This window comes from Gigantopelta aegis, chromosome 2 (genome assembly GCF_016097555.1).
Source record: "Gigantopelta aegis isolate Gae_Host chromosome 2, Gae_host_genome, whole genome shotgun sequence".
NCBI classification, from domain to species: domain Eukaryota; kingdom Metazoa; phylum Mollusca; class Gastropoda; order Neomphalida; family Peltospiridae; genus Gigantopelta; species Gigantopelta aegis.
Window position 1 is genome coordinate 52,037,057 of NC_054700.1, and position 25,697 is coordinate 52,062,753.

The 25,697-nt window shown below is 38.7% G+C and overlaps 1 protein-coding gene across 2 annotated transcripts in view; it reads right to left on the bottom strand.

Moving 5' to 3' along the window:
• LOC121386895 (DNA-directed RNA polymerase III subunit RPC3-like) overlaps window positions 1-25,697 on the bottom strand; it is a 92,289-nt gene that overhangs the window by 59,422 nt on the left and 7,170 nt on the right. For both annotated transcript variants that reach the window (XM_041517939.1, XM_041517945.1), the window contains exons 4-5: window positions 13,583-13,662; window positions 11,085-11,189 (exon numbers count right to left, since the gene is read on the bottom strand). In XM_041517939.1, the coding sequence (XP_041373873.1) occupies window positions 11,085-11,189; window positions 13,583-13,662 (185 nt within the window). The remainder of the gene's footprint in view (window positions 1-11,084; window positions 11,190-13,582; window positions 13,663-25,697) is intronic.

Here is a 25,697-nt window from a genome sequence, read left to right on the forward strand (position 1 = left end):
TGCTCATCAGTAAACAGACTTGTTGCACTGGCCACGTCGCCATCTTTGATTTTTTTGCGCCACTGTTACGTTGTGGCGTGCCGATGGGTCAATATGGGTCCCACATAAGGACGGCGGTTTACGGAGTCCTGCTGCCCTCATACGCGTCGACGGTATCCGCGGGGACCCTGTCCACGTGAGCCCCTCACTGGTGATGGTGTTAGCTGCTGGCAGCATCCGATTTCCTAAGTGGGTCACCCGGATGTAACCGGCCCCTATAGGGCTGCTGTTTGTCAACCCTCGGCGCGGCCGGTGCTTGGTCGATCGTTTCACAGATCCAGTGATTTGGTGACGTTGAGAAAGGCGTGCGATTGTCGAAACATGACATCCCAATTGTCTGGCTACAGCAGTACGGGTCTGTCCCGCTTGCAACTCCCGATGGCAATCCCTCGCTGGAGTTGCGTCAGTCGCGGCATTTTTAAAATGTGATTCTGTTGTCCTGTCACTACTCAATTGAATTTAGTGGCGATTAAATCGCCAGGTGTGTAGGCTTTATAAGGATTTCAATGAGTGTGGTTTGCACTGGATTCATATACGGAATGATCCAGCAACGTGCAAACAACGTGTTTTGTGGAGAATTTCGTGACGTCACACAGGTAAGGAAATTGACACGCAGGTTGAACTGCGGTGTGGGTGTGTGCCATGTCCCTTTAACACAGTTGAGGTTCAAAATTTCCACCAAAGATACTGGCTTTACAAAGTGCAATTCTTTCGCATTTTTCCAGGACCTGCGTTTTCTTTTTGCGTTTTTAGTTATATATAGGTTGTGTGTGCCCCCCCCCACCCCCCCCCTTTTGGCAGCTTCTACGCCACTGCTGGTTTAGCCGAATCTCTCTCTCTCCTCTCTCCTCCTCTCTCTCATCCGTCCTCCTTCTCTCCTCTCTCTCTCGCTCTCTCACACACACACACACGATTAGACCATACTGCTCGGGGAGATCAAACATCGAAACAAACGAAGCCCATGATTTTGTTTATTCAAATTATTGCATGGACTAATTGCACCCTAATTTATATCCAAAAGATAATAATTATTGCGAAGACTGGCTAGTACTTAATCCATTATGGTGACCCAGACAATCTGTTAGAAGTGTCCCTGATACAAGACGCACGAGCTAATTGAGAAATAGACATTGTTTTAGTTTTGACTTGGGCTTGTAGGTCAAAGAAAATGCGGACATGAAATTGAAAACGTTTTATCATCTAAGCCAAATCGCTGTTATTTTCGTGTTACTACATATTATTTGTAAAGTTTATTTGTTTTATTTAACGACGCCACTAGAGCACATTGATTTTTTATCTTATTATCGGCTATTGGTCGTCAAACATATGGTCATTCTGACACTATTTTTTGTTTTTTAGAGGAAACCCGCTGGCGCCACATAGGCTACTCTTTTTACGATAGGCAGCAAGGAATCTTTTATTTGCGTTTCCCACAGACAGGATAGCACAAACCATGGCCTTTGTTGAAGCAGTTATGGATCACTGGTTGGTGCAAGTGGTTTACACCTACCCACTGAGCCTTGCGGAGCACTCACTCAGGGTTTGGAGTCGGTATCTGGATTAAAAATCCCATACCTCGACTGGGATCCGAACCCAGTACCTACCAGCCTGTAGACCGATGGCCTAACCACGACGCCGGTACATAATATTTGTTTATATTACTTGTTTTTACTGTGGTGTTCTTTAAAAATTTACCATTTATGAACATTTATCTGTACTTTAATATTGTTAGAAGTTAAAGTGTATTGTGTAATGACACCACTAGAATACATTGATCATAGGCTATTGGATGTCAAACACCACGTTGTCATCAGAGGAAATCCCGCTACATTTTTTTTTAATGCAGCAAGGGATCTTTTTTATGCTCTTTCCCAGACAGGAAAACACATATGACCAGATGTGGTGCACTAGTTGGAACGAGAAAAAAATCCAATCAGGTGATACTCAACCGATGCCTCAAGATATTGAGTTGAAATATTGTGTACTTTTATTGTTAAATTTACTTAGCATTTTTGTATTTACAATTTTGAATCAGTTGCCATTTTAACAATATTCGTCCTAATGCCTACAATTTTCACTAAACGTGGCAATCGGTGTTTGTGTATGTGTGAAACCAAGTGAATATTTCCTTTTGTGACCAGATCAGGCCCTTTTAAGGGCCACTATGGGCAACCTTGGGAGACATCTCAACACCAACGAGGTCCCAGTAACGAGCTACTCTCGGCATACTAAGTTCAACAATATATATAGCTCCCCATTTCCATTTAGGCGGACCGTTCAAAAATGCATCAAATGTCCTACATTCAATTTGGCTTAATCCTACGGGATATTCCAAATACCATAGCACCAAAACCACCTCCACCTGCTACCGATTGGACGTGCTACTCTCTTACACCTGGCAATGCAGACAGTCCCCTCTTCCACCCACCCCAACCCTTTCCTGTCCTGGACGGAGGAGCCAGCTGAGGCCGGCACTTGTGCCCATGACAGCTGTGCGCTAAAACAGCTTGCTCTGAATGTGCACGTTAAACCCTATGACCTGACATAACCTGATTATGAAAGCACTCCGTTTAAAATTTCAGTCAGGTCAAGTCATATTTAAATTGCATATTCAGAGCAATTTTGGTTCTTATTGACGAACACAATTTGAGACCACTGTCTGCATTTTTATTTTTGGTGAACCCTCTAAATTTGTGCCCAACTGTTAATCTAGTGTACACTTGTTTGGCTGGATTAGACTAAATGTATTGCATATTTCAGTCCATCGCATTTCCCCTTCCCCTCCTACTAGTTAACCAATTAACACAGGTACCAAGCATTAGCCAGCAGAACAATACTGTTGAATTACGTACTTTACATGAACATGCACGCTCTTTGAACTGAATACACATTACGCTGTGTAGCTTTGTACTTGCTTTGGTGGTCTGTATGGAGAGATGGTAAGAACACATGTACGTACACCTGGTTGCGATGCAATACACATGAACACCTGCATACATGTGCATGGCAGATGCAGACTATAACATAAAAACAAGTTTGTCAACTGTTGGGTTTTTTCGTTTGTTTGTTGTTGTTTTTTTATCTGTTGCTTTGATATTGCAAGGACTATGCGGTCACGAACATGCTTCATTTTGCCAATCCCAATCTTGGAATAGTGGTAGTCCACTTACTGCCAGTGCAGGAAGGATGAAGTTGTTTTGTGCCTTGCTCGGACGCATTCATTTAAGTCTAGAATCGTGATCGATCCCCGCCAGTGAGATTATGTCTCATTCCAGCTACTAAGGCATGGGTATGTACTAACATGGGGGTGTGGGGGGGGGGGGGGGGGGGGGGGCCCGGGGTGGCTATATTTATAAATATAAAAAATTGGGGGGTGGGTGTGGGGGAGGGATATAGCCTATAATAATGACCGCGGGGTGCATTCGAAAGGGGTGGATAGGGTGGGGGGCATGGTGTGGGTTCAATGGCCTGGGAGATGAAATTAAATGTATTTCACGGTCTGAACCTGCTTCCCTAAGAAAAGTTTTAATTTCAGGTGTTAAAATGTCACATTTCCGGCCTTCTGAACAGAGTAACTGGAAAAGTGGGAGAATGAGGACTATTATGTCGGTACCTTTTAGGATATTAACATTTATTCCATTGATAGTAATATAACGTTGAATAAAAATGGGACCGACATGGAATTTTACCCAAAATATACCAGATTCTTCTTCGTAGTCTTTTATTATTTAGTTTTTGTACTTATTTTAACGCCTGAAAAAAGAAGAAGAAAATAAATCAAAATATTATAAACCAGTAAAAGATTTAGCGTGGATGAAATAAATCTTAAGTTTTCCCAAAATAAAGTTGTATGGATCAAATTAACAGGGGGACTATACCAGGTCCGCAACAATAACAACACTAGCACTAGATACAACCTATATCAAAGTTCCTTTTGGAAATCACGCCAACACACATTTACATATTAACAAAGTAGCTCGCAATCTAATTAAAATTAGCTCCACTATTACATGTGGATCTAAAGACAGCCAGTTGGAGCTCATGTCCACCAATCAAAACCTTACTTGCAGAATCCTGCCAGTGATTTAAAACTAACAACACTGCGTAGTCCCCAATGTCCAGGTAACATTTCGTCTGTAAATAATAATTTAAATATTGACCAATCACACTTCGCCTTTTATAACGTTATTTGGGAGCATATAAATTCTAAAAATATCGGGCGAAGTCTATTTTAGTGGTCGCAGTACAGCGAACCATACCAATACGTACGGGGTGGGTTATCAGTCTTCAATTTTACATTAAAAATTATTTATTTATTTATAAAATTTAAAAAAACTAAATCAGTCTTTAGTTTTACATTACAAATTATTTATTTTATAAAATAAAACATGTTTTAAGGCATTCGTAATTCACACGAAACATGTCGTATACCCTCAGGATAATTCGGAATGTTTTCAAATTATTTTTAAATCACTGGCAGGATTCTGCAAGTAAGGTTTTGATTGGTGGACATGAGCTCCAACTGGCTGTCTTTAGATCCACATGTAATAGTGGAGCTAATTTTAATTAGATTGAGTAGCTCGCAGATGAAACGACTCGTGATCGTTGGTCAAATCGGCGGTAAACATGCATGCATAGAGAATAATAAACGCGTTACCAGTTATTATCAAATTTATGTCCCGAGTGAAATAATAAATAATGACATTGGTACAACTAGTCGAGAATACACATGCAAAATAAACAGCTCCAGATAAAACCTGTAACCTAAGTTCCGTTTGCAAATCACGTAAACACATTTATGTAACTAAGCATATCGCAGACCCGGCGATCATTTGTAACTTTGGCGGTATAAACACACACTGGTGTGTATGTATGGCAACTGGTGAAAAAAAAAGGCATATTTCATTATGGGGTATTTTCCCAAATCAAATTGAATGGATAAAATTAGCATATAAATATATTTGACATAATAAAAAACCAAAAAATAATAATAATAGTAATAAAAAAAAAAACCCGAATATTTTCCCAAATCAAATTGTATGGATTAACATTGAAAAAAATCTATACACAAAAAAAAACACCCAGTAGAGAGAGATATCTACAACGACATTCCTAGAAAAAGAAAATATACATATAGCTGTACGTTATACAAACAGGCTCTGTACCGAAGTTCTTTTTGGAAATCACTCCAGCACACATTTATTTAACAAAGCTCATAAACGACATGTAACCCACGATCGTTGGTCAAATCGGCGGTAAACGTATACAGGTAATATTGGTACAATTAGTGGAGGAAATGGTAAATGGGTGTTACAGAGAATACATCTGCAACAACAACAGCTCCAGATAAAACCTGTACTCGTGTTCCTTTTGGAAATCACGCCAACACACATTTATGTAACAAAGTTCGTAAACGACATGTAACCCGCGATCGTTGTGATCGTTGGTCAAATCGGCGGTGCACGTTTACAGGTAATATTGGTACAATTAGTGGAGGAAAAGGTAAATGGGTGTTACAGAGAATACATCTGCAACAACAACAGCTCAGATAAAACCTGTACTCATGTTCCTTTTGGAAATCACGCCAACACACATTTATTTAACAAAGTTCGTAAATGACATGTAACTTGTGATCGTTGGTCAAATCGGCGGTACACGTTTACAGGTAATATTGGTACAATTAGTGGAGGAAAAGGTAAATGGGTGTTAGAGAGAATACATCTGCAACAACAACAGCTCCAGATAAAACCTGTACCATTGTTTCTTTTGGAAATCACGCCAACACACATTTATGTAACAAAGTTCGTAAACGACATGTAACCCGCGATCGTTGTGATCGTTGGTCAAATCGGTGGTACACGTTTACAGGTAATATTGGTACAATTAGTGGATGAAAACATTATTTATATATTTATGTAAAACCACTGTGTAAAGAGCTGTGGGAAAAAAGTACAATATAATACATAAGTCAAGGTAGGTATATTTTAAAACTTTGTACAGAAGTGTTTAAAAAAAATTACAATTAATGCTGGATGGAGTTTAAAAGATTCTAAAACATTTCTGTTGCCAAATATATCATTTCTTGTCGGCTTGAGATGATCACACTCCACCAAAATGGGGCGCAGTCAGTGTACACTGACAAAGTTCACACTGAGGGGGAGTAGGGGGGTCCTTCTTTAAAATACATGAATGCGTCAAATATGTATGGCCGATGCGGGCACGGCACAAGACTACTTCATCCTTCCTGCACCGCCTGTAGGATGACTGCCACTCTCCCAGGACTGGCGTGACAGAATGAAGTTTATTTGCAACCGCACCGTCCCAATCATCTTGCCAAGTCGAAAAGATATATTGATTACTATGAAATTTAAAATCACTGTAGAGGACACCAACATGGACACGGGGCAAGTTGAAAGCAGACTTGACAAATTTAACGAAGATACACAAAAAATAAAGTAAATACTACAATATACTACTTGCTCCCAAATTTGTGGCAGCACCTGAAAAGATATCATAAAACATACTAATAGACTTAGCGGGGATCAAATACCATATATGTAGTGTATTTTATTGGCCAAACAAGAAAATTAATAAAATTTAAAAACTAACAACCCAGCGAACAGATTCGACATCCCAGGCCTGTGGGTATTTAAGTTGACTGGGGAAGGGGGGGGGGGGGGGGGGGGGGGGGGGGGCGCGGGGGGGGGGGGGGAGGGGGGGGGGGGGGGGGGGGGGGGGGGAGGGGACGGGACGGGGGGGGGGGGGGGGGGGGGGACGACCACCCGCCCCACTTGCACTCGAGGACAAAAATGAATAAAGGTAAAAATATGGCTTGTGTCCCATCTCCACACTATGGGACTGGTACATCAAAGGCTGTGGTATGTGCTATCCTGTCTGGGATGGTGCATATAAAAGATCCCTTGTTGCTAATTGAAAAGAGTAGCCCATGAAGTGGCAACAGCGGGTTTCCTCCCTCACTATCTGTGTGATACTTAACCATATATCCGACGCCATATAACCGTAAATAAAATGTGTTGAGTGCGTTGTTCAAAATAAAACATTTCCTTTCCACACTATGGAGGCTGTGATCCCCCGCTAAGTTGTGCGCCCTCCCCCAGATATTATTCCTACCGACCTGGAACCTGATTCCTGATTCCCTCCAACAAATAAAACAATATCCATAGCTGCCCATAAAAATCGTCACATAGGCAAAAGCAAACTTATTATTATTTTTAAATATTTATTAACATGCAGTATCCCCCCCCCCCTCAAAAAAAAAAAAAAATCCTTTTAAAAACACTTATTTTTTTATCATTTTCTCTTTTTTTTATTATTATTTATTTAACTTTTTTAAATGTAGTAAACATAAAAACAGATTCGATTTCCCCTCACACATGAAATGAACTGTCCACTGCTGTGCTAAATATCAAGTGCGCAAAACCAAGCTTATTCTTTCGTCTCCCCCTTTTTCTCTTGATTTCACTTCTTTCATTAGTAAACCGAAGAACTATCCCTTCTCCATACGCTCCTATTCATTGTTTGTTTATTGTAATTGTTTCCCATTGAACGATTTACAAGGGTTATTGGTTAATAAAAATCTATTATTTAATTATTATTTTCATTGTAGTGCAAATGTCTTGTAAACACGTCACACGCGATTTTAAAAAACCCACGTGAAATACATATACCGGTATTTTTATTTTATTTTTTATTTTTTTCTTAAATAGTTAATAACGTAGCATAGTGGCAATTGACAACAACCAAAAAAAAAAAAGAAGCTTAGAGGCTCAACTCAAGTAGCTCGTGCACGTTTTCAGTGTCTGCAGCTACTGCCGATCAACCGTCTTAACAGGACATTTTCAAATTTTGTCTACTAGTCTAGACGCCGTCTAGCTTGGTCGGAGTCGCCGTCTAGACGCAATTATAGTTGGTTCGCGTACTGTACATGTAGCTCAGTTGGCTGAAGTGCTTGCGTCGCAGGATCAAACTACTTTATATTTATAAAGAACACATTACACTGAAGGAAATTTTAAGAGATTATCATACATGAACGTGTATGCTATAAAGTTAAAAAAAGTTGTTTTGTTTAATGACACCACTAAAGCAAACTGATTTATTAATCATCAGCTATGGAGGTCAAGCATTTGGTCATTTTCACATATAGTGTTACAGAGGAAACACGCTACATTTTTCCATTAGTAGCAAAGGATCTTTTACATGTACCATCTCACAGACATGACAGCACATACCATGGCCTTTGATATACCAGTCATGGTGCATTGGACAGAGCAAGAAATAGCCTTAATGGGCCCACTGATGGGATCAGAGAGTCAAAAAAATTCCCAAATTCCCAAATGCCAGGCTCCTGAAATGGCCTAACAATTGCATGCTGCATCAGCTTCCGAGTGTTAAACATATTACGGTAAGTATGTACTGCAAATCCGTGAATTAAAGCATACAATGTAGACTTCTAATTCTGTTCACAATGCTCTGAGACATGGCAACTATTTCAGACAGGTCTCCATTCAAGGCACGCTTCTATTTTTCTCAGATAACATTTTCTCACATAGCCTTGCTATAGGACATCTTCTAATGTAGGCTTCCAAACGTTTTTGGTACACATGGACACATGTTAGCGCACTGAGAAATACTTAGAAATTTTCTGGTTGTTCTCGCCAGGCAACGGGAGTGATGGCCACAACATGTTCAGTAACAGTACAAAGCTATAACAGCATAAACATGCCTTTATATATAACGCCTATACTTTTGAAGGTATAGGCCTCTTTTTTTTCGCAATGCTCCAAGACTCGGCCTATATTTGGTGCAGGCTTCTATTTAAGGCAGGCTTCTGTTCAAAAGTTAAAGTTTGTTTTGTTAAATAACACCACTAGAGCACACTGATATATTAATTATCGGCTATTGGATGTCAAACATTTGGTCATTTTGACAGTCATAGACAGGCAACCTGCTATGACTGGGATTGATCCCAAAACTGACTGCGCACCAAGCAAGCGCTTTACCACTGGTCTACATCCCACCCCTGCCTTTATTCAAAGATTACGATTTATTAAAAAATGGATGACCAACATCAATATACATGTAGGTTAGGGAGAGGGTTAGAACACGGCAGGGAAATACTGGTCAATTAAAAAATGGATGACCAACATCAATATACATGTAGGTTAGGGAGAGGGTTAGAACACGGCAGGGAAATACTGGTCAATTAAAAAATGGATGACCAACATCAATATACATGTAGGTTAGGGAGAGGGTTAGAACACGGCAGGGAAATACTGGTCAATTAAAAAATGGATGACCAACATCAATATACATGTAGGTTAGGGAGAGGGTTAGAACACGGCAGGGAAATACTGGTCAATTAAAAAATGGATGACCAACATCAATATACATGTAGGTTAGGGAGAGGGTTAGAACACGGCAGGGAAATACTGGTCAATTAAAAAATGGATGACCAACATCAATATACATGTAGGTTAGGGAGAGGGTTAGAACACGGCAGGGAAATACTGGTCAATTAAAAAATGGATGACCAACATCAATATACATGTAGGTTAGGGAGAGGGTTAGAACACGGCAGGGAAATACTGGTCAATTAAAAAATGGATGACCAACATCAATATACATGTAGGTTAGGGAGAGGGTTAGAACACGGCAGGGAAATACTGGTCAATTAAAAAATGGATGACCAACATCAATATACATGTAGGTTAGGGAGAGGGTTAGAACACGGCAGGGAAATACTGGTCAATTAAAAAATGGATGACCAACATCAATATACATGTAGGTTAGGGAGAGGGTTAGAACACGGCAGGGAAATACTGGTCAATTAAAAAATGGATGACCAACATCAATATACATGTAGGTTAGGGAGAGGGTTAGAACACGGCAGGGAAATACTGGTCAATTAAAAAATGGATGACCAACATCAATATACATGTAGGTTAGGGAGAGGGTTAGAACACGGCAGGGAAATACTGGTCAATTAAAAAATGGATGACCAACATCAATATACATGTAGGTTAGGGAGAGGGTTAGAACACGGCAGGGAAATACTGGTCAATTAAAAAATGGATGACCAACATCAATATACATGTAGGTTAGGGAGAGGGTTAGAACACAGCAGGGAAATACTGGTCAATTAAAAAATGGATGACCAACATCAATATACATGTAGGTTAGGGAGAGGGTTAGAACACGGCAGGGAAATACTGGTCAATTAAAAAATGGATGACCAACATCAATATACATGTAGGTTAGGGAGAGGGTTAGAACACAGCAGGGAAATACTGGTCAATTAAAAAATGGATGACCAACATCAATATACATGTAGGTTAGGGAGAGGGTTAGAACACAGCAGGGAAATACTGGTCAATTAAAAAATGGATGACCAACATCAATATACATGTAGGTTAGGGAGAGGGTTAGAACACAGCAGGGAAATACTGGTCAATTAAAAAATGGATGACCAACATCAATATACATGTAGGTTAGGGAGAGGGTTAGAACACGGCAGGGAAATACTGGTCAATTAAAAAATGGATGACCAACATCAATATACATGTAGGTTAGGGAGAGGGTTAGAACACGGCAGGGAAATACTGGTCAATTAAAAAATGGATGACCAACATCAATATACATGTAGGTTAGGGAGAGGGTTAAAACACGGCAGGGAAATACTGGTCAATTAAAAAAAAAATTGTTTAACGACACAACTAGAGCCCATTGATTAATTAATCATTGACTTTTGGATGTCAAAACATTTGTTAATTCTGACACATAGTCATCAGAGGAAACCCACACATTTTTTTACACCAGCAGCAAGGGATCTTTTATATGCACTTTCCCACAAACAGGAAAGCACATACGAATGTCTTTGACCAGTTGTGGTGCACTGGATGGAAAAAAGATACAACCCCAATTAGTTGAATGTATCCACCGGGATGATTTGATCCTACAGTGCCAGCACCCCAATCAACTGAGCTAAATCCTGCCCTTGTTGATTAAAAAGTCTGGGATTCACATACTTTATCAATCTTCTTCGACACTGCATCAATAATAGCCTGATCACGAAAATGTTGATGAAAGCGCTCAAAGTTTATTCTCCAGTACACAACGTCATCTTGAACACTCTGGAGAAAAGAAAAGAAAAAGAGGTAAAATTATGATATTTAATTAAAAATATGTATTATAAATTAAATATACAAATATATACTTACTTATATTATGAAACGTTTTTGGACAGACAACACCCTATCATAGTACAACCCGTCAAAGAAAAAAAAAGAGGTAAAATTATGATATTTATTTTTAAATATGCATTATAAATTGAATATACCCCCCAAAAGTACTTACTTATATTATTAAAAGTTTTTGGACGGACAACGCCATATCATAGTACAACCCGTCAAAGAAAAAAAAAGAGGTAAATTATGATATTTAATTAAAAACATGCATTATAAATGGAATATACAATTTTTTTTTTACTTATTTATATTATAAAAGGTTTGGACGGAGAACGCCATACGATAGTATGACCCGTCAAAGATGGGTGTATTAAAACACTTAAAATGTCCATTGGTACAAGGTATAGTTGATTTGTTAATGTCATTAATTAGCCCAACTAAATATACAGGTGTAACCCAGTAACTCTCAGCACTCCTACTGTTAGTTTATTCAACTCTCAGCACTCATACTGTTAGTTTATTCAACTCTCAGCACTCCAACTGTTAGTTTATTCAACTCTCAGCACTCCAACTGTTAGTTTATTCAACTCTCAGCACTCCGACTGTTAGTTTATTCAACTCCTAAAAAAGGTATGCAGTGAAACTCTTCTAAGCCGGACATGGTAGGACCAAGTAAAATGTCTGGTTTTAAGGGGTATCCAGTTTGAAGAGGTTCTATTCTGTATTTAAAAAATGTCCCTGTTTTTTTTTTTTTATTATAGTGAATTCCGATTTACTGAGTGCTTGATTTCAAAGTGTTTCACTGTAGATGGTACTAAACCAAATAACTTCTGGCTGGGTCAAAGTTCGAGGTGTACCCAACTTTTGATAGAGCAGATAATACCACAAGTCCTGTTATTGGTGATAAATATGAATGTGTACGTTGTAAAACAAAATAATTTCATCTGGGCACAAAAATGTATGCAATTTTATTTTATGTAGTACCACTGTGTCAGGTAGACTTGTGCTTGAAACATGTACATATATGGGGTACCTTTTTAAAAAAAATTATTCAAATTTTGTACAGAACTAGGATAGTCATAGACGTCACCTGTCATCTCTGGAATGATTTACTTTAAGGGTGAGGGGTGGTAGTATTTATATCTGTGGTGTATATGTCGATTGATATGCTGCAGGTAGGAGTTTTAGTCACATATGTTACTACTGTCGTCTGTGGGTTTGATTTGGTGGTGATCAGTAAAACAAACCAGAAAACAAACTACATGTATACATTGTATGTATGCCTAGTTGATCATACTGTTGGTTCACATACTGTATACAGTTGAACTTGTATATAACAACCACTCATGGGACCAACAGAAAGTGGCTGTCATAGACAGGTGGCCTTTATGTAGAGGTCCCAAGATATTCAATCAAAACCCTAACATATTTCACAATAAAATCTAATTATTAATTGTTGTAAAAGGATTAAAATAATGCTTAGCATTAGTAAACGTATATTTGTTTACGACAATAACATCATATGATAACATCAAAATAAGTTTGTTCTTTGTCGAGTCAAATCAAATCTCCAAACTTCCGATCACGTGACACAACAATGGCGGTATTGCAGATAACAATGGAATTTACTGGGAACTAAATTGATGTACTATCATATATGGTGGGAAGGATATGATTTTTTTTTTAAATAATGTTTTGGCCGGTAATGCAGGTTCAGACCTTATTTTTGCTGAAAAATAATGGCCTCTGGCCACGTTGGACAGGTGGTCGTTCTACAGAGGTCAAATAAAGAAAGAAATGCATTAGGGGGGTTTCAGGGTGGCTATTATGGGCAGGTGGCCATTATATAGAGGTGCCCATTAGACCAAGTTCGACTGTACATGTATTTATCATCCATTAAAGGCTTTTGTAGGAGATATCGCTGACACTGTAATTTGTGATATTCTCTGCTGTAGATATCACTTCTTATAATCTTGATTAGTCGAATTTTAATCACTAGACAATATTTTGTTACGTCACTGTGTTTGTTTCAGTGCTAAACCTCTCATTAGTGATGTCACACCATGCAGTGCCGTTCTGCTAGTTAACGAGTCAACCACTGCCAAATATAGTGACATTCAACACACAAATGTCGCAAATGAAAAGAATGATAACAGATGATAAAAAGAATACCACCCTCGTGTATTGTGATATCATAATTTATCAGCACTCATTGATAAAGTATAAAAATCCAAGTAAGCCTCGGGTTTCATACTTTTATCAACTCGTGCTGATAAATTATGATATCACAAGACACTTGGGGAGTATCCTCTATTTATTACAAATATTCTAAGACTTACTGATGATCCTTCGGTCTTTATTTTCTTAATGGGTTGAGTCGAGTCATCAACAGATCTCTTCCTCTTAGATGTAGACACATCTACAAATCACAAGACAACACACACGTTTTATTTAATGATGCACTCAATACATTTTATTTACGGTTATATGGTGTCAGACATATGGTAAAGGACCACACGGATATTGAGAGAGGAAACCCACTGTCGGCACTTCATAGGCTATCTTTTCGATTAGCAGAAAGGGATCTTTTATATGCACCATCCCACAGACAGGATAGTACATACCATGGCCTTTGATATACCAGTCATGGTGCACTGGCTGGAATGAGAAATAGCCCAATGGGCCCACCGACAGGGATCGATCCTAGACTGACCGTGCATCGAGCGAGCGCTTTACCACTGGGCTACATCCCGCCCCTCCCTGAGAGATTAATGCAGCGGCATGTATTTGTAAATGTGTAGCAATATCTGCTAAAAAGTCTCCATAATAAGGTGGACGTATTAGGGGTAGTCCCCTGGCTCTAACAGTATTTATTGTTGATTGCCATTTGTATTACCATGACAACTACCTGTATACAGTATAGCAGGTCTGAATTAAAATGTGTTTATATATCTATAAGTTTAAGCATTTAGTTTGAAAGTAACTTTGTTTTACATTGCATTACAAGCAGGCTCGACCTTAGCGGTAGCCAGGGATGTTTTCGCTATTCATTTGGTGCTCGGGCTACGGGAACGAGAACGGAAAACTCTATTAATGTGCCCCTAGAGAGAGAGGCCTCCTACCAGGCTTCCCTACCGGCCCAAAACCACCAACGCCCTAACACACCCAAAAAGCACCCTACCACGGCATCCCCCCCCCCCCCCCCCAAGTTATCCATAGAACACAGGTGGGCAAAAGTTAAAATGGTATGAATGATTGATGGATGATTAATGATAATGTTCATGAAAAAGCCCGCGAGTCGCCGTCCGGAGTGGTGGTGAAACGTATTGCAGTTGGTGGTGGTGATGTTAATAGTTGGATGGTTGATCCGGTTGTTGATGGGAAGTGTCCTCGCTCTTCTCCTCAAGCATTCGTGAGCCCAACACCCGGGGGGGGTGGGGGGGGGGGGGGGGGGGGGGGGGGGGGGGGGGGGGGTGTGGTGGGGGGGGGGGGGGGGGGTGGGGGGGGGGGTGGTGGGGGGTGGGGGGGGGTGCGTGACCTATATGGATGACAAACGTCATTGCTATATAAACCTCGGTATCACCCAGGAAACCACTCAATCGTTAAGTGGGTGACGCCGAGTACTGGTCAGGTTTTTTTAATTTTTTTTATTTAAGATATATACAATAATGACCGATCAAATTAATAACCGTTTAAAACCTATGTATTTTTAAAAATAAACACATATATATTAAAATACTAAAGAAAAATTTAAAATGCTAAGAGGAAGATTTAATTAATAACTAATACATTTATTATAACATTTATTTAAAAATATAATCAATATACCATATAAATTAAGAACTAAAAAGCATTCACTCCCCAGCCAAAGAATTCGCCTATGGCGGGCGGCACAGACACTGCCAGGTATATGCGCCGCCAAGCCATGGCGAAAACAACAAACACTCACGCAGACGCTCTCACACTAGGTTCAGAAAGTAAGTTTTTGGCCGGCTAGAAGCACGGGCCGAATAGGAGACAGTTTTGGAGGGACCGAGCCCCGATTGGTTGGAACTCGATCCCCCTCAGCCAATAGCCCCAACACACAATAGATATGCATTTAAGAAAAAAGATTGAAGAGAGAAAGACATGATATCGGAAGTACAGAAGTAAAGAAAAATATAGAAGTAGTGGAAAGAATCCACATTAACTTTTAAACAACAGAAATTATTTAGAAGGGCACGCTCAAACGCAGAGTCCCCAGGTGACACACGGCTGGAGCCCGGCTCACCGGAGACCACCGAATGACACCTCGGAAGCACCCGTGAGCGGCCAACTTCAATTAAGACAGAAGAAGGAAGACACAGATAGTGTGTTAAAAATAGAGCGGATCGATAGTCGACACTCAGTAAGGAATGGTGTGTTGCGATTGGCTGAATCTCAATCCCTAGCTGGAGCCGTTCTGCATTAAGAAGCCAGTGTTAAAGAAACAACAGGCGGATAAAAATAGAGAGCTGTGATTGGCTGGATTTCGATTCCTTCTCTGGAAAAAAAAGAAAGAGAGGAATGTGGTTGTAATTCTCCAGTCAATGCGCTAGATGAGTGAAATAAAAGGGAAATAATGTGTGGAGGCTGTTCGGTGATTCTAAAATGGATTAAAAGTATATCATTAGTATAAATTAATTAAAAAGGAAGATTTTTCATAAAAAAGGAGTTAAAATAGTTTTATGGTTTGTCGCACGGGAGAGTATAGCCGGAGCAAATACCACCGGGGACAAATGTGCCACCAGCCAAGTGTCAGCCACCGTAAAGGTAGGGGTGAAAAAAGGCAGGCTCCTGATTGAGTAAACTAGTAGAGTCCTCGGACCATACTTAGACTTTTAAGTAATTTTTAATTTTTATGTGCCAGCTACTTGTTATATATTTAGTTTAGTATCAGTTACATATGTCAAAATAGCCCGCTCCACCTCCTGTTTATGAGTGAGGGGGCGTGTTAAATATTTTGACGGGGTTAAATTTAATATTTAAGTTGTCAAATGTTTTTTTTAAAGTTTTTCTTTCGTTAATATATTTAACACAATAAAACAAATAGTGTCTTGTGTTATCTAGTTTTTGACAAGTAACACAAAGTGATGTGTTACTCTTTCTTAATTTAAATTGAGTATAGTTCAGACCAAAAACCATGCCTAAACGCAATTTAGTAATAATTTTTTCGGCTTTCACATTACAATAAGCAGGTCTTTTAGAATTAATTTTAGGTTTGATTAAATAATGCCATAGTCTTTTTTTTAGATTGCATTCTATTTGCCAAAATAAAAAAATAAAATTATGGGCTATGGCCATGACTTCATTAAAATTGATATTAATAATTATTTCAATTTTATCCATTGACAAGGCTTTTTTTAGCTAATATATCTGCATGTTCATTGCCAGAGATGCCGACATGCGCAGGGACCCATTCCAAAGTTATAAATAAACCTTTACTATTATTGTAGTTAATTATGTTTATAATCTGTTTTATTTAAATATGAACTCTTGAATTTTAGATTCTGGAGAGCCTGAAGTGAGCTCAGAGAATCAGACAATATAAGAAATTGTTGGGGAGCAGGATATTTACTAGCATTAGTGAGAATCCACTTAAGCGCAGAGTAAATGGCCATCAGTTCGGTAGTGAATACAGAAACGTGGTCCGTCACTCTGGCCTGGTGGGAGATAGGTGTGTTAGGAAAGTCCGGCGTGGCATAAAATGCCATGCCTGCTTTACCAGAAAAAGGATCCTTGGAGCCATCTGTATATATATGAATATGGTCAGAGTAATGATCATTTAATGCAGCTTTAAAAATTATTTTTTTAAATGGATCAAATTCTGTTTTTAAAATTTCATTTCTCAAAAGCAAAGGAATGTTCGGTGGTTTGATTAACCAGGGTGGCACCAAGGGGGGAGAGTATTTATCCAGGTTAAAATCCAAGAGTTCAAGATTAGTTGCCATTCTATTATTAAAGTTAATTGCGGAATTAATATCAATGTGTAAATATTCATCATTATTAGGTTCCATAGTTGCTACCGGATTTAGTGGTACTAAATTTTTAGCTTTGAACCAGTGTTTAAGACAGAGCTGGGTGCGCCTAACATTGAGAGGAAGAATGTTCAGCTCCACACGCAGACTGTCATTTGGTGTACCCGGGGTAATTCTGGTTACTATTCTAAGCCCTTTGTTATAAATTGTCTCTAGCTTATCCAGTTGGGTTGGTGAGGCACAGCAGAAGGCCTGAGCCCCATACTGTAACCTGGAGACGATAAAAGCTTCGAATATCATTAGTAAAGTATGTCTATCGGCCCCCCAAGTTGTAGCCGATATGACTAAGTAAATTAATATAATTATTACAATTTTTTACTACTTCTTTTATGTGATTATTAAAAGTTAATGCAGGGTCAAAAATAACTCCCAAAAATTTAACTGATAGTATATCAAGTGAAAGATTAAGTTTATACCGTCTCTCTATATCTTTTTGAATATCTATTTTAATTTTTTCAATACACTTTCCAGATCACCAAAAAGCTGTGTCATCAGCGAATAACCCAATACTTAGCTTAGTGTCCTTTCTAGGAGAACTAGTTAGGACAGTGGCTAGATCATTAATAAAAATACTGAAAAGTGTTGGGGCTATTACAGATCCCTGGGGTATGCCATTCTCAAGGTTAAGAGTGTCAGAAAAAGTTTCTGTAACATTAACAGTAAAAGATCTATTATTAATAAAACGTTCAATAAATGCAAACATAGGCCCTCTAATGCCCGTGTTATACACCTTGATTAGTAGACCATGTCGCCAAACCATATCATAGGCCTTTTCCAGATCAACAAAAATTCCGACCACTTGGTCACCGTGACTAAAAGCATTTGCAATTTCAGATTGTAATCGAAAAAGGTGGTCGGAAGTAGAGTGGTTTTTTCTAAAGCCACTCTGGTAAATGGTCAAAAGGTGGTTACTTTCTAGATAATAGCCGAGTCTGGAATTAACCATGGCCTCCATGGTTTTGCAAATGGTGGATGTTAAAGATATAGGACGGTAATTAGAGGGATTTGTAAGATCCTTCCCTTTTTTTGGGAGGCTAAAAACCTCAGCATGCTTCCATGTTAGGGGGAGATAACCCTGCTTCCATACCATATTATAGAGTTCCAGGAAAAGATTGAGGGTAGCTTCAGGCATGTTTTGAAAAAAGAGATAATTAAATTTATCCGGGCCAGGAGCGGTACCCTTCCTGTGAGCAAAGGCCTCAATCATTTCCTGGAGAGTAAAAGGAATATTATAATCTGTAATATATTTAGGAAATTTTGCATCCAGGGGTATTTTATGATTTTTCTCTATCATTTCTTTTTTATTAGAAAACTTTAATGGAAAATTACCATTACTTGAATTTTTTTGGAAGGTTTGTCCAAATACTGTAGCTTTTTGTTGGTTGTTAGTATAAAGTGTATTGGCTTTTAGTAAAGATGATTTTGGGACTGATTTTCCCTGGATGCGTTTTACTTTTGCCCATACTTCTGCCACATTAGATTTACTACTAAGTGAAGAGCAAAAGTTGCTCCATGATTCTTTTTTAAGTTTAAATAGTTCATGACCTGCCACTCACATTTAGAGGCCATCCCTTCTGAGACCAAGTCCACGAATGGTAGGAGTTTGAATAAAAAGTGGGCGACCCATCATTTAAACAAATAGTTTTAATACTTTCCATAAATTGTTCCACAATAAGCCCTTGTTTATCATTTGAAGTTGCTCCCCATAAAGAGTTTCGGCAATTAAAATCCCCTAAAAGAATTAACTTATTAATTTGTGTTTTAGATATAGAATCCAGGTAGTTATTAATGGTAAGTTTGTTATGTTGACTGCCTGGGTGAATATAAAAATTATAAATATCAATATTCTCGACTCCACCATACACTGTAATGCCCAAAACCTCAATATTTTTATTGGTCTCAGATGTTTAAACCCAGTAGTCTGCAATCAACAAGATGCTTAAACACCTAAAACAACATGTTTAAATAAAAGGAAATTATTATTATTTTTTTTTTTTTTTTTTTTTTAAGGGTGGGACATAGCCCAGTGGTCAAGCGTTCACTTGATGCGTGGTCGGTCCAGGATCGATCCCCGTCGGTGGGCCCATTGCGCTATTTCTCGCTCCAGCCAGTGCACCACGACTGGTTAATCAAAGGCTGTGGTATGTGCTATCCTGTCTATGGGATGGTGCATATAAAAGATCCCTTGCTGCTAACCAAAAAGAGTAGCCCATGAAGTGGTGACAACGGGTTTCCTCTCTCTATATTTGTGTGGTCCTTAATCATATGTCCGACGCCAAATAACCGTAAATGAAATGTGTTGAGTGCATCGTTAAATAATACATTTCTTTCTTCTTCTTTTTTTAAAGGCGCAGACCATAGTTTTAACTTGTAAAAATGGACACTTATAAATGAAGGATACATGTATGATACAAAGAAATGGGAAAAGTATTATGTTATTCCTTTTCGATGTGTAAAAGACACAACATTATCATGGTTTCAGTATAGAATAGTACACAGAATCTTAACTACTAATACATTTTTGTATATGATACATTACGCGAATTCTAATGCTTGCGACTTCTGCAAAGCTTCATGTGAAACATTACAACATCTTTTCTTTGACTGTAACAAGGTTAACCACATTTGGGAATCAATACAAGAATGGATATTGACTGAAACAGGAATTGACATTATTTTTAGTCAAGATATTGTTATGTTTGGTATGATCAACAACGAAAATAGTAACTTTGTAAATTGGTTGATTATCAACATTAAATATTATATCTACTGTATGAAAGTACAGAACAAAATATTAAATATCAATGGAGTTAAAAACATTTTGCGAAACAAGTTTGAAATAGAAAGATTTATTTTATACAAGAATTGCAATTACGAAATTTTTAATCAACAATGGACACCATGGCTTAATCTCTTTGACTGAAACGTATTTCCTAACAATAGCTTGTTTCGAATTCCAGGTCTTTTTCGTTTCACGCTAGTATAGATTTACCCCCCCCCCTCACCCCATGTATTTATTTATTTTATTTGTTTATTTATTTATTTATTCTGTTTTGTTTGTTTGCTTATTTATTTATTTATCAATTTATTATTATGTGTTTTAACCATTATATCTTCTTTCTTCTTCTCCTATATTTCCCAGTCCTTTCCATTATACATAGCAATTTGTTTTGTTTTTTACCAATCTTTAATTTATACAGAAACATTACAAATGCATTTATGTATCAAATTGTTATATATGACTATATAATATTATTATAGAACAAATTAGATATATGTACTTGTATATAAATTATATTACTTTGATGTAAGGCCATGAATTCAAGGCTCCCCAACCTTGACATGGTTAGAATGGACTGGGGAAAATAAATATTAAAAAAAAAAAACCCCAAAACAGTTTAGCTAATCTACAAATCTGTAACACATTTGGACAAATTTACAACAGAGTGAAAGAAAAGTCTGTGATGTCAAAACCGGTAAATATCCTTAAAGAATCAGTAATCACTACTTGTCAGAGGCATGTGTGTTTTTAAAAATATGAAAAATGCATTTTGTGGTATTAGAAACACGAGAATGACCAGAAACACTTCGATTCTACGGAAATGGATCATCTAAACAAAATAAATATAAGTAATGTTTGATTTCAGTGATCATAAACTGCTCCAATAGTGAAAAAACATGTTGTAGTGTTTAAAAACTAGGGTATGTCCCCTTCAATTTATAAAACTTATGGGGCTACCAATCTGTACCGAGCGCTACCAGATTTTCTAACCTAGTATTCCGATGGACTACCACAGAGAAAAGTTAAGGTCAAGGCCTGAAAAAGAATTCATATAACAAATATAACCCTGAATACATTATCACGTGACATTGTACAAAGCTTCATATAATTTTGGAGCTAAAACTTGTGACGTACATGTAAATATACATGTATTCAGGTTTTTTTTTAAAGATCTAATTTTCTTACACATCCGTGTAAGGGAAGGAAGGAAATGTTTGATTTAATGATGCACTCAAAACATTTTATTTACAGTTATATGGCGTCGGACATATGGTTAAGGACCACACAGATATTGAAGGAGGAAACCCACAGCCGCCATGCAATGAGCTACTCTTTCTGATTAGCAACAAGGGATCTTTTATATGCACCATCCCTGTGACGGTACATGCTCTTAATTTGTTTTCGCCTGTGGCGATTTTAATTGTGTTAGAGGGCCGTGTGCAGTTTCATTGCACGTAGCCCAGATGGGCAACTTGTTACGTAATACTTCGCGCGATCGGGCATTCAAATATGCACTTAGTCCAGCTGTGGAGGCCATGTGGCGAGTAGTTACATAATACCTCTGCGAGTGCGGTTTTTACAACCGTGATTTGGCGACGATGGCATCAGTAAGTCTGACGATCAGAGAGAAATATACCGACTCTAGTAGAGTGAAATATCAGATGATAGGGGGAGGTACCGCCTTGTACCCCCAGGCGAATTCTGATTTATAATAAATAGCTAGTTTTTAGAGATATCTAGGAGAAACATTTGGAAGGCGTCCAGGGGGAACGTTGTCTGTTTGGACTGGTAAATATATTATTTCTGCTCTGTGTATAACCTTGATGTGATTGATGTGACTTTAAATATTTTGATACTGTATTATACCAATATTCTTTAGACAGTGTCTTCGGTCATCTGACGAAGTAAATCGTAGACTTTTAGTTCTAACATTATATGAGTATTTGGTAATATAAAGCTTAGCCAGTCATCCTAGACGACCTAGGTACACTGTAGGTTATTGTCTTTATTGTGATCGGTACCAGTATTAATTCTGTGTCACAAGGTTACTGAATGAGTAGTTAGGGTTAATTAAAAATTAACCCGTTAGGAATAGAGCTGTAATTCCTTTATTAATTAAGTTCCCCTGGAAGCGTTTCTAAATTATCACACGTTACTGAACGAGTAGTAAGGGTTAATTAAAAATTAACCAGTTAGGAATGGTGTTGTAATTCCTTTATTAATTAACTTCTCCTGGAAACGTTTCTCAATTATCACACGTGTGGGTGTGGTGTAACGGTGAAGTGATTCGCATATTGTGTAACTAGACACCTAGAGATTAACTAATTAAGTGATCAGTTCTGGGTTGTTATTATTGCTGTTATTAATTAACTACTACGGCTGTACATTTGTCAGCGTAGATTAATACAGATTCCAAAGTGTATTGTGTTTTTGTTGTGTTTCTAGAGAACTAACGTGCTATAAAAATATATACTTTATATAAGATCGTATCTCTGATCATACCTAGAGACGAGCCATACTAGGGTTTAACCGCCTGTTACAGAGAGATCTAATAGATATACAGTTAGGAGAGAGATTTGGATAATCGTGTTTTATTCAGTTACGGGAATTATAGAATCCCCGTGACAGGAGTAGAAAATTGGGGGCTTGTCCGGGATCTGAAACGGGACACGCATATTTAAAAAAAAGTATTGTTTGTAAATAGGGGCTTTATAAATTAATTTTTACAAATTTACTAGAAGTAGCACGTTGTTCACTAGAAAATTAATTAATATTAAGTGCATCATATCTAAACATGGATAAGAATTTGCTGGATAGGCCTACGCTCAGTGTAGTGGAGATTAAGCGAGCACGTAAGGCCGAGTTAGTTGAAATCGCGGGTGAGCAAGAAATTGATTTAACATCAGCTAAAACCTTAGGTGATATAAAGACAATTATTATCCAGGAAGTTTTTGGTGATAGGCCTGTTATGGAAGACAGTGAGATTGTTCCAGAGATAGAGATAAATGAGTTAAGTGTGGAACAACAATTAGCTTTTAAAAAGCTTGAGTACGAAAGAGAAGAGAAAGAGAGAGAAAGTGCATTAGATAGAGAGAGAGAGAGAGAGAGAGAGAAAGAGAAGAGAGGGAGAGAGAAGATAGAGATAGGGAGAGAGAAGATAGAGAGAGGGATAGAGAAGATAGAGAGAGGGATAGAGAGAAAGAGAAGAGAGGGATAGAGAAGATAGACATAGGGATAGAGAATTCCAGTTAGAAAAATTAAAAGTGGAACATGAGTTAAAGTTGAATACTGAAGAAGTCAGACGAGAAGCCGGAAATGGGTTTAACATGTCGGAGGCTTATAGATCAGTGCCTGTATTTGATGACCAGGAGGTAGATATGTTTTTCCAACTTTTTGAACGGGCCGCTAAGCAGCTAAATTGGCCAGTCTAAGTGGACATTGTTAGCCGTGTCTAAGTTTAAGGGGAAGGCTAGTGTAGCTTATAATTCAATGAGTGATGAGCGAGCAAGTCAGTACGACCTAGTTAAGACGGCAGTGTTGAGGGCGTATGAATTACGTCCTGAGGATTATCGTTTACGGTATAGCGAGTTGAGAAACACGCAGGGTCAGTCTTATAGTGAGTTTGTGGCTAAGAAGGCAGGGATGTTTGATAAATGGGTTGTTTCTCATCAGGTAGAGTCATATACCGAGTTACGGGAGTTGTTGATCTTACAGCACATCAAAAATGGATTACCAGTTAGCTTACGTATTCATTTAGAGGATCGTGATGTCAAAAAGATAGAGGAGGCAGGCATAGTGGCAGATGATTACGTGTTAATACACAAAGCTCAGGCAGTACCGGGTAGCTCTTTACAACAGGGTGATAAGAAGAAATTTTAGCCAGGTTTTTCCCGGGAAAGTAACTATCGGGGAGAGTCATCTAGTTAGTCAGCTAGTCAGGCAAGGAATGCACCTGGTGGGCAAAGTAAGGATAGACCTGCATTATCAGCCAATGCACAAACTTTTCGTCCACATTGCAGTTACTGTAAAAAGGATAACCATCTTATCGGGGACTGTTTTAAAAGGAAACGCGATAATGCGCAAATGGTCAGTTTAGTGAGGTCAGCTCCGTTAGCGAGAGAGTTAATGGTTAGTCCCATGGCAGAGAAAGTAAACCCGTATGTGTCCACTGGTATGGTTTGTGATGTGAAACAAGAGTTGTGTCCTAAGGCAATATCAATCTATAGAGATACCGGGTGTAGTCAGAGTCTGATAACGCAAAAGTGTTTAGCTGGTATTGAAAATTCAGATACAGGACATAGTTTGGCTTTAAGCTCGGTTACTGGAGAAAAAATGGTTGTCAGGTTACATAAGGTTTTCTTGTGTTCAAAGTTTGTGACGGGACCAGTCATTATGGGTGTTGTGAAGGACTTGCCTGTTGAAAACATAGGAGTTTTGTTGGGAAATGATTTGACTAGTCAGTGTTGTCAGCCGAAATGTGACCAACTGTTAATTAAAGACAGCACGTTGCCAATAAAAGAGTGTGAGGTTGATGAGATTAGTTCTCCTGCATGTGTAAAGACTAGGGCTATGGCCAGTAGGTTATCACGGGATCTAGAGGATATTTGTGATTTGTCTGATATGTGTGTGAGCCATGAAATTGGAGTGCATGAGGTTATCAGTAAAATGGTAGATAAGTCAACTGACAAATTAAATGTGGTGGAACCTGTTGATCTCCCACAGAGGGGAATTGAACCCGTTGTCTTTGATAGAGGGGATTTACCTTGTAATAGACAAGAGTTAATTCTAGAGCAGGGGGCTGATCCAAATTTGTTGGCAGCTCGCACTACCTTGTTAACTGTGGACAAGGGAGTATTAATAAATAAGAGAGTTAGAGATGGGAGGTTGCCGGCGACCGAACTAGCTAGGAAGCAACTGAGCCATGCTCAGAGCAAAATAAAATCAGTATTTGATAGGAAGGCTAAGAGTCGGGAATTTAAACCAGGGGATAAGGTGCTGCTGTACCTTCCCATTAAACGGGGTTCATTACAGAACAGGTATTTCGGGTCCTATGTTGTGCACAAACGGGTTAATGAGACAGGGTATGTGATAAACACTCCTGATAGGGTTAGGAAAAGTAGGTATTGTCACATCAATTTGCTAAAAGGTTATTTTGACAGACTGCCAATAGTTCCAGAGAGACCGGTCCAAATTGAGAGACACTCAATTTCCTGTGATGACGTCAAGACTGCAGAGGTCAAGTTGGCCAACGGCCAGATTCTAGCAGACTTGAACCCCCAGCGAGCAAAGTTGACTACGTTGAAACAAGACAATGTTTCCATTTGTCAGAACCTTCCAACGGTTACCAATACCTTAAGCCAGGATGTGCGCCTGGAACCCAACGCTACACTGATTCGACAACATGCCTATCGGAGAAAACCTGGAAAACGTGCGACACTGAAAAAGAAAGAAACGAAGTTCCAGTGGTCAGGTGAATGCGAGAAGTCATTCAACCGTATCAAGCAGATGCACTACTCGTCTCCCGTGATGGCAGCACCAGACTACCGAGTGCCTTTCAAGCTAGCTGTGAGAGCCAGTGACGTGGGTGCTGGAGCTGTGCTGTACCAAGAAGACGAA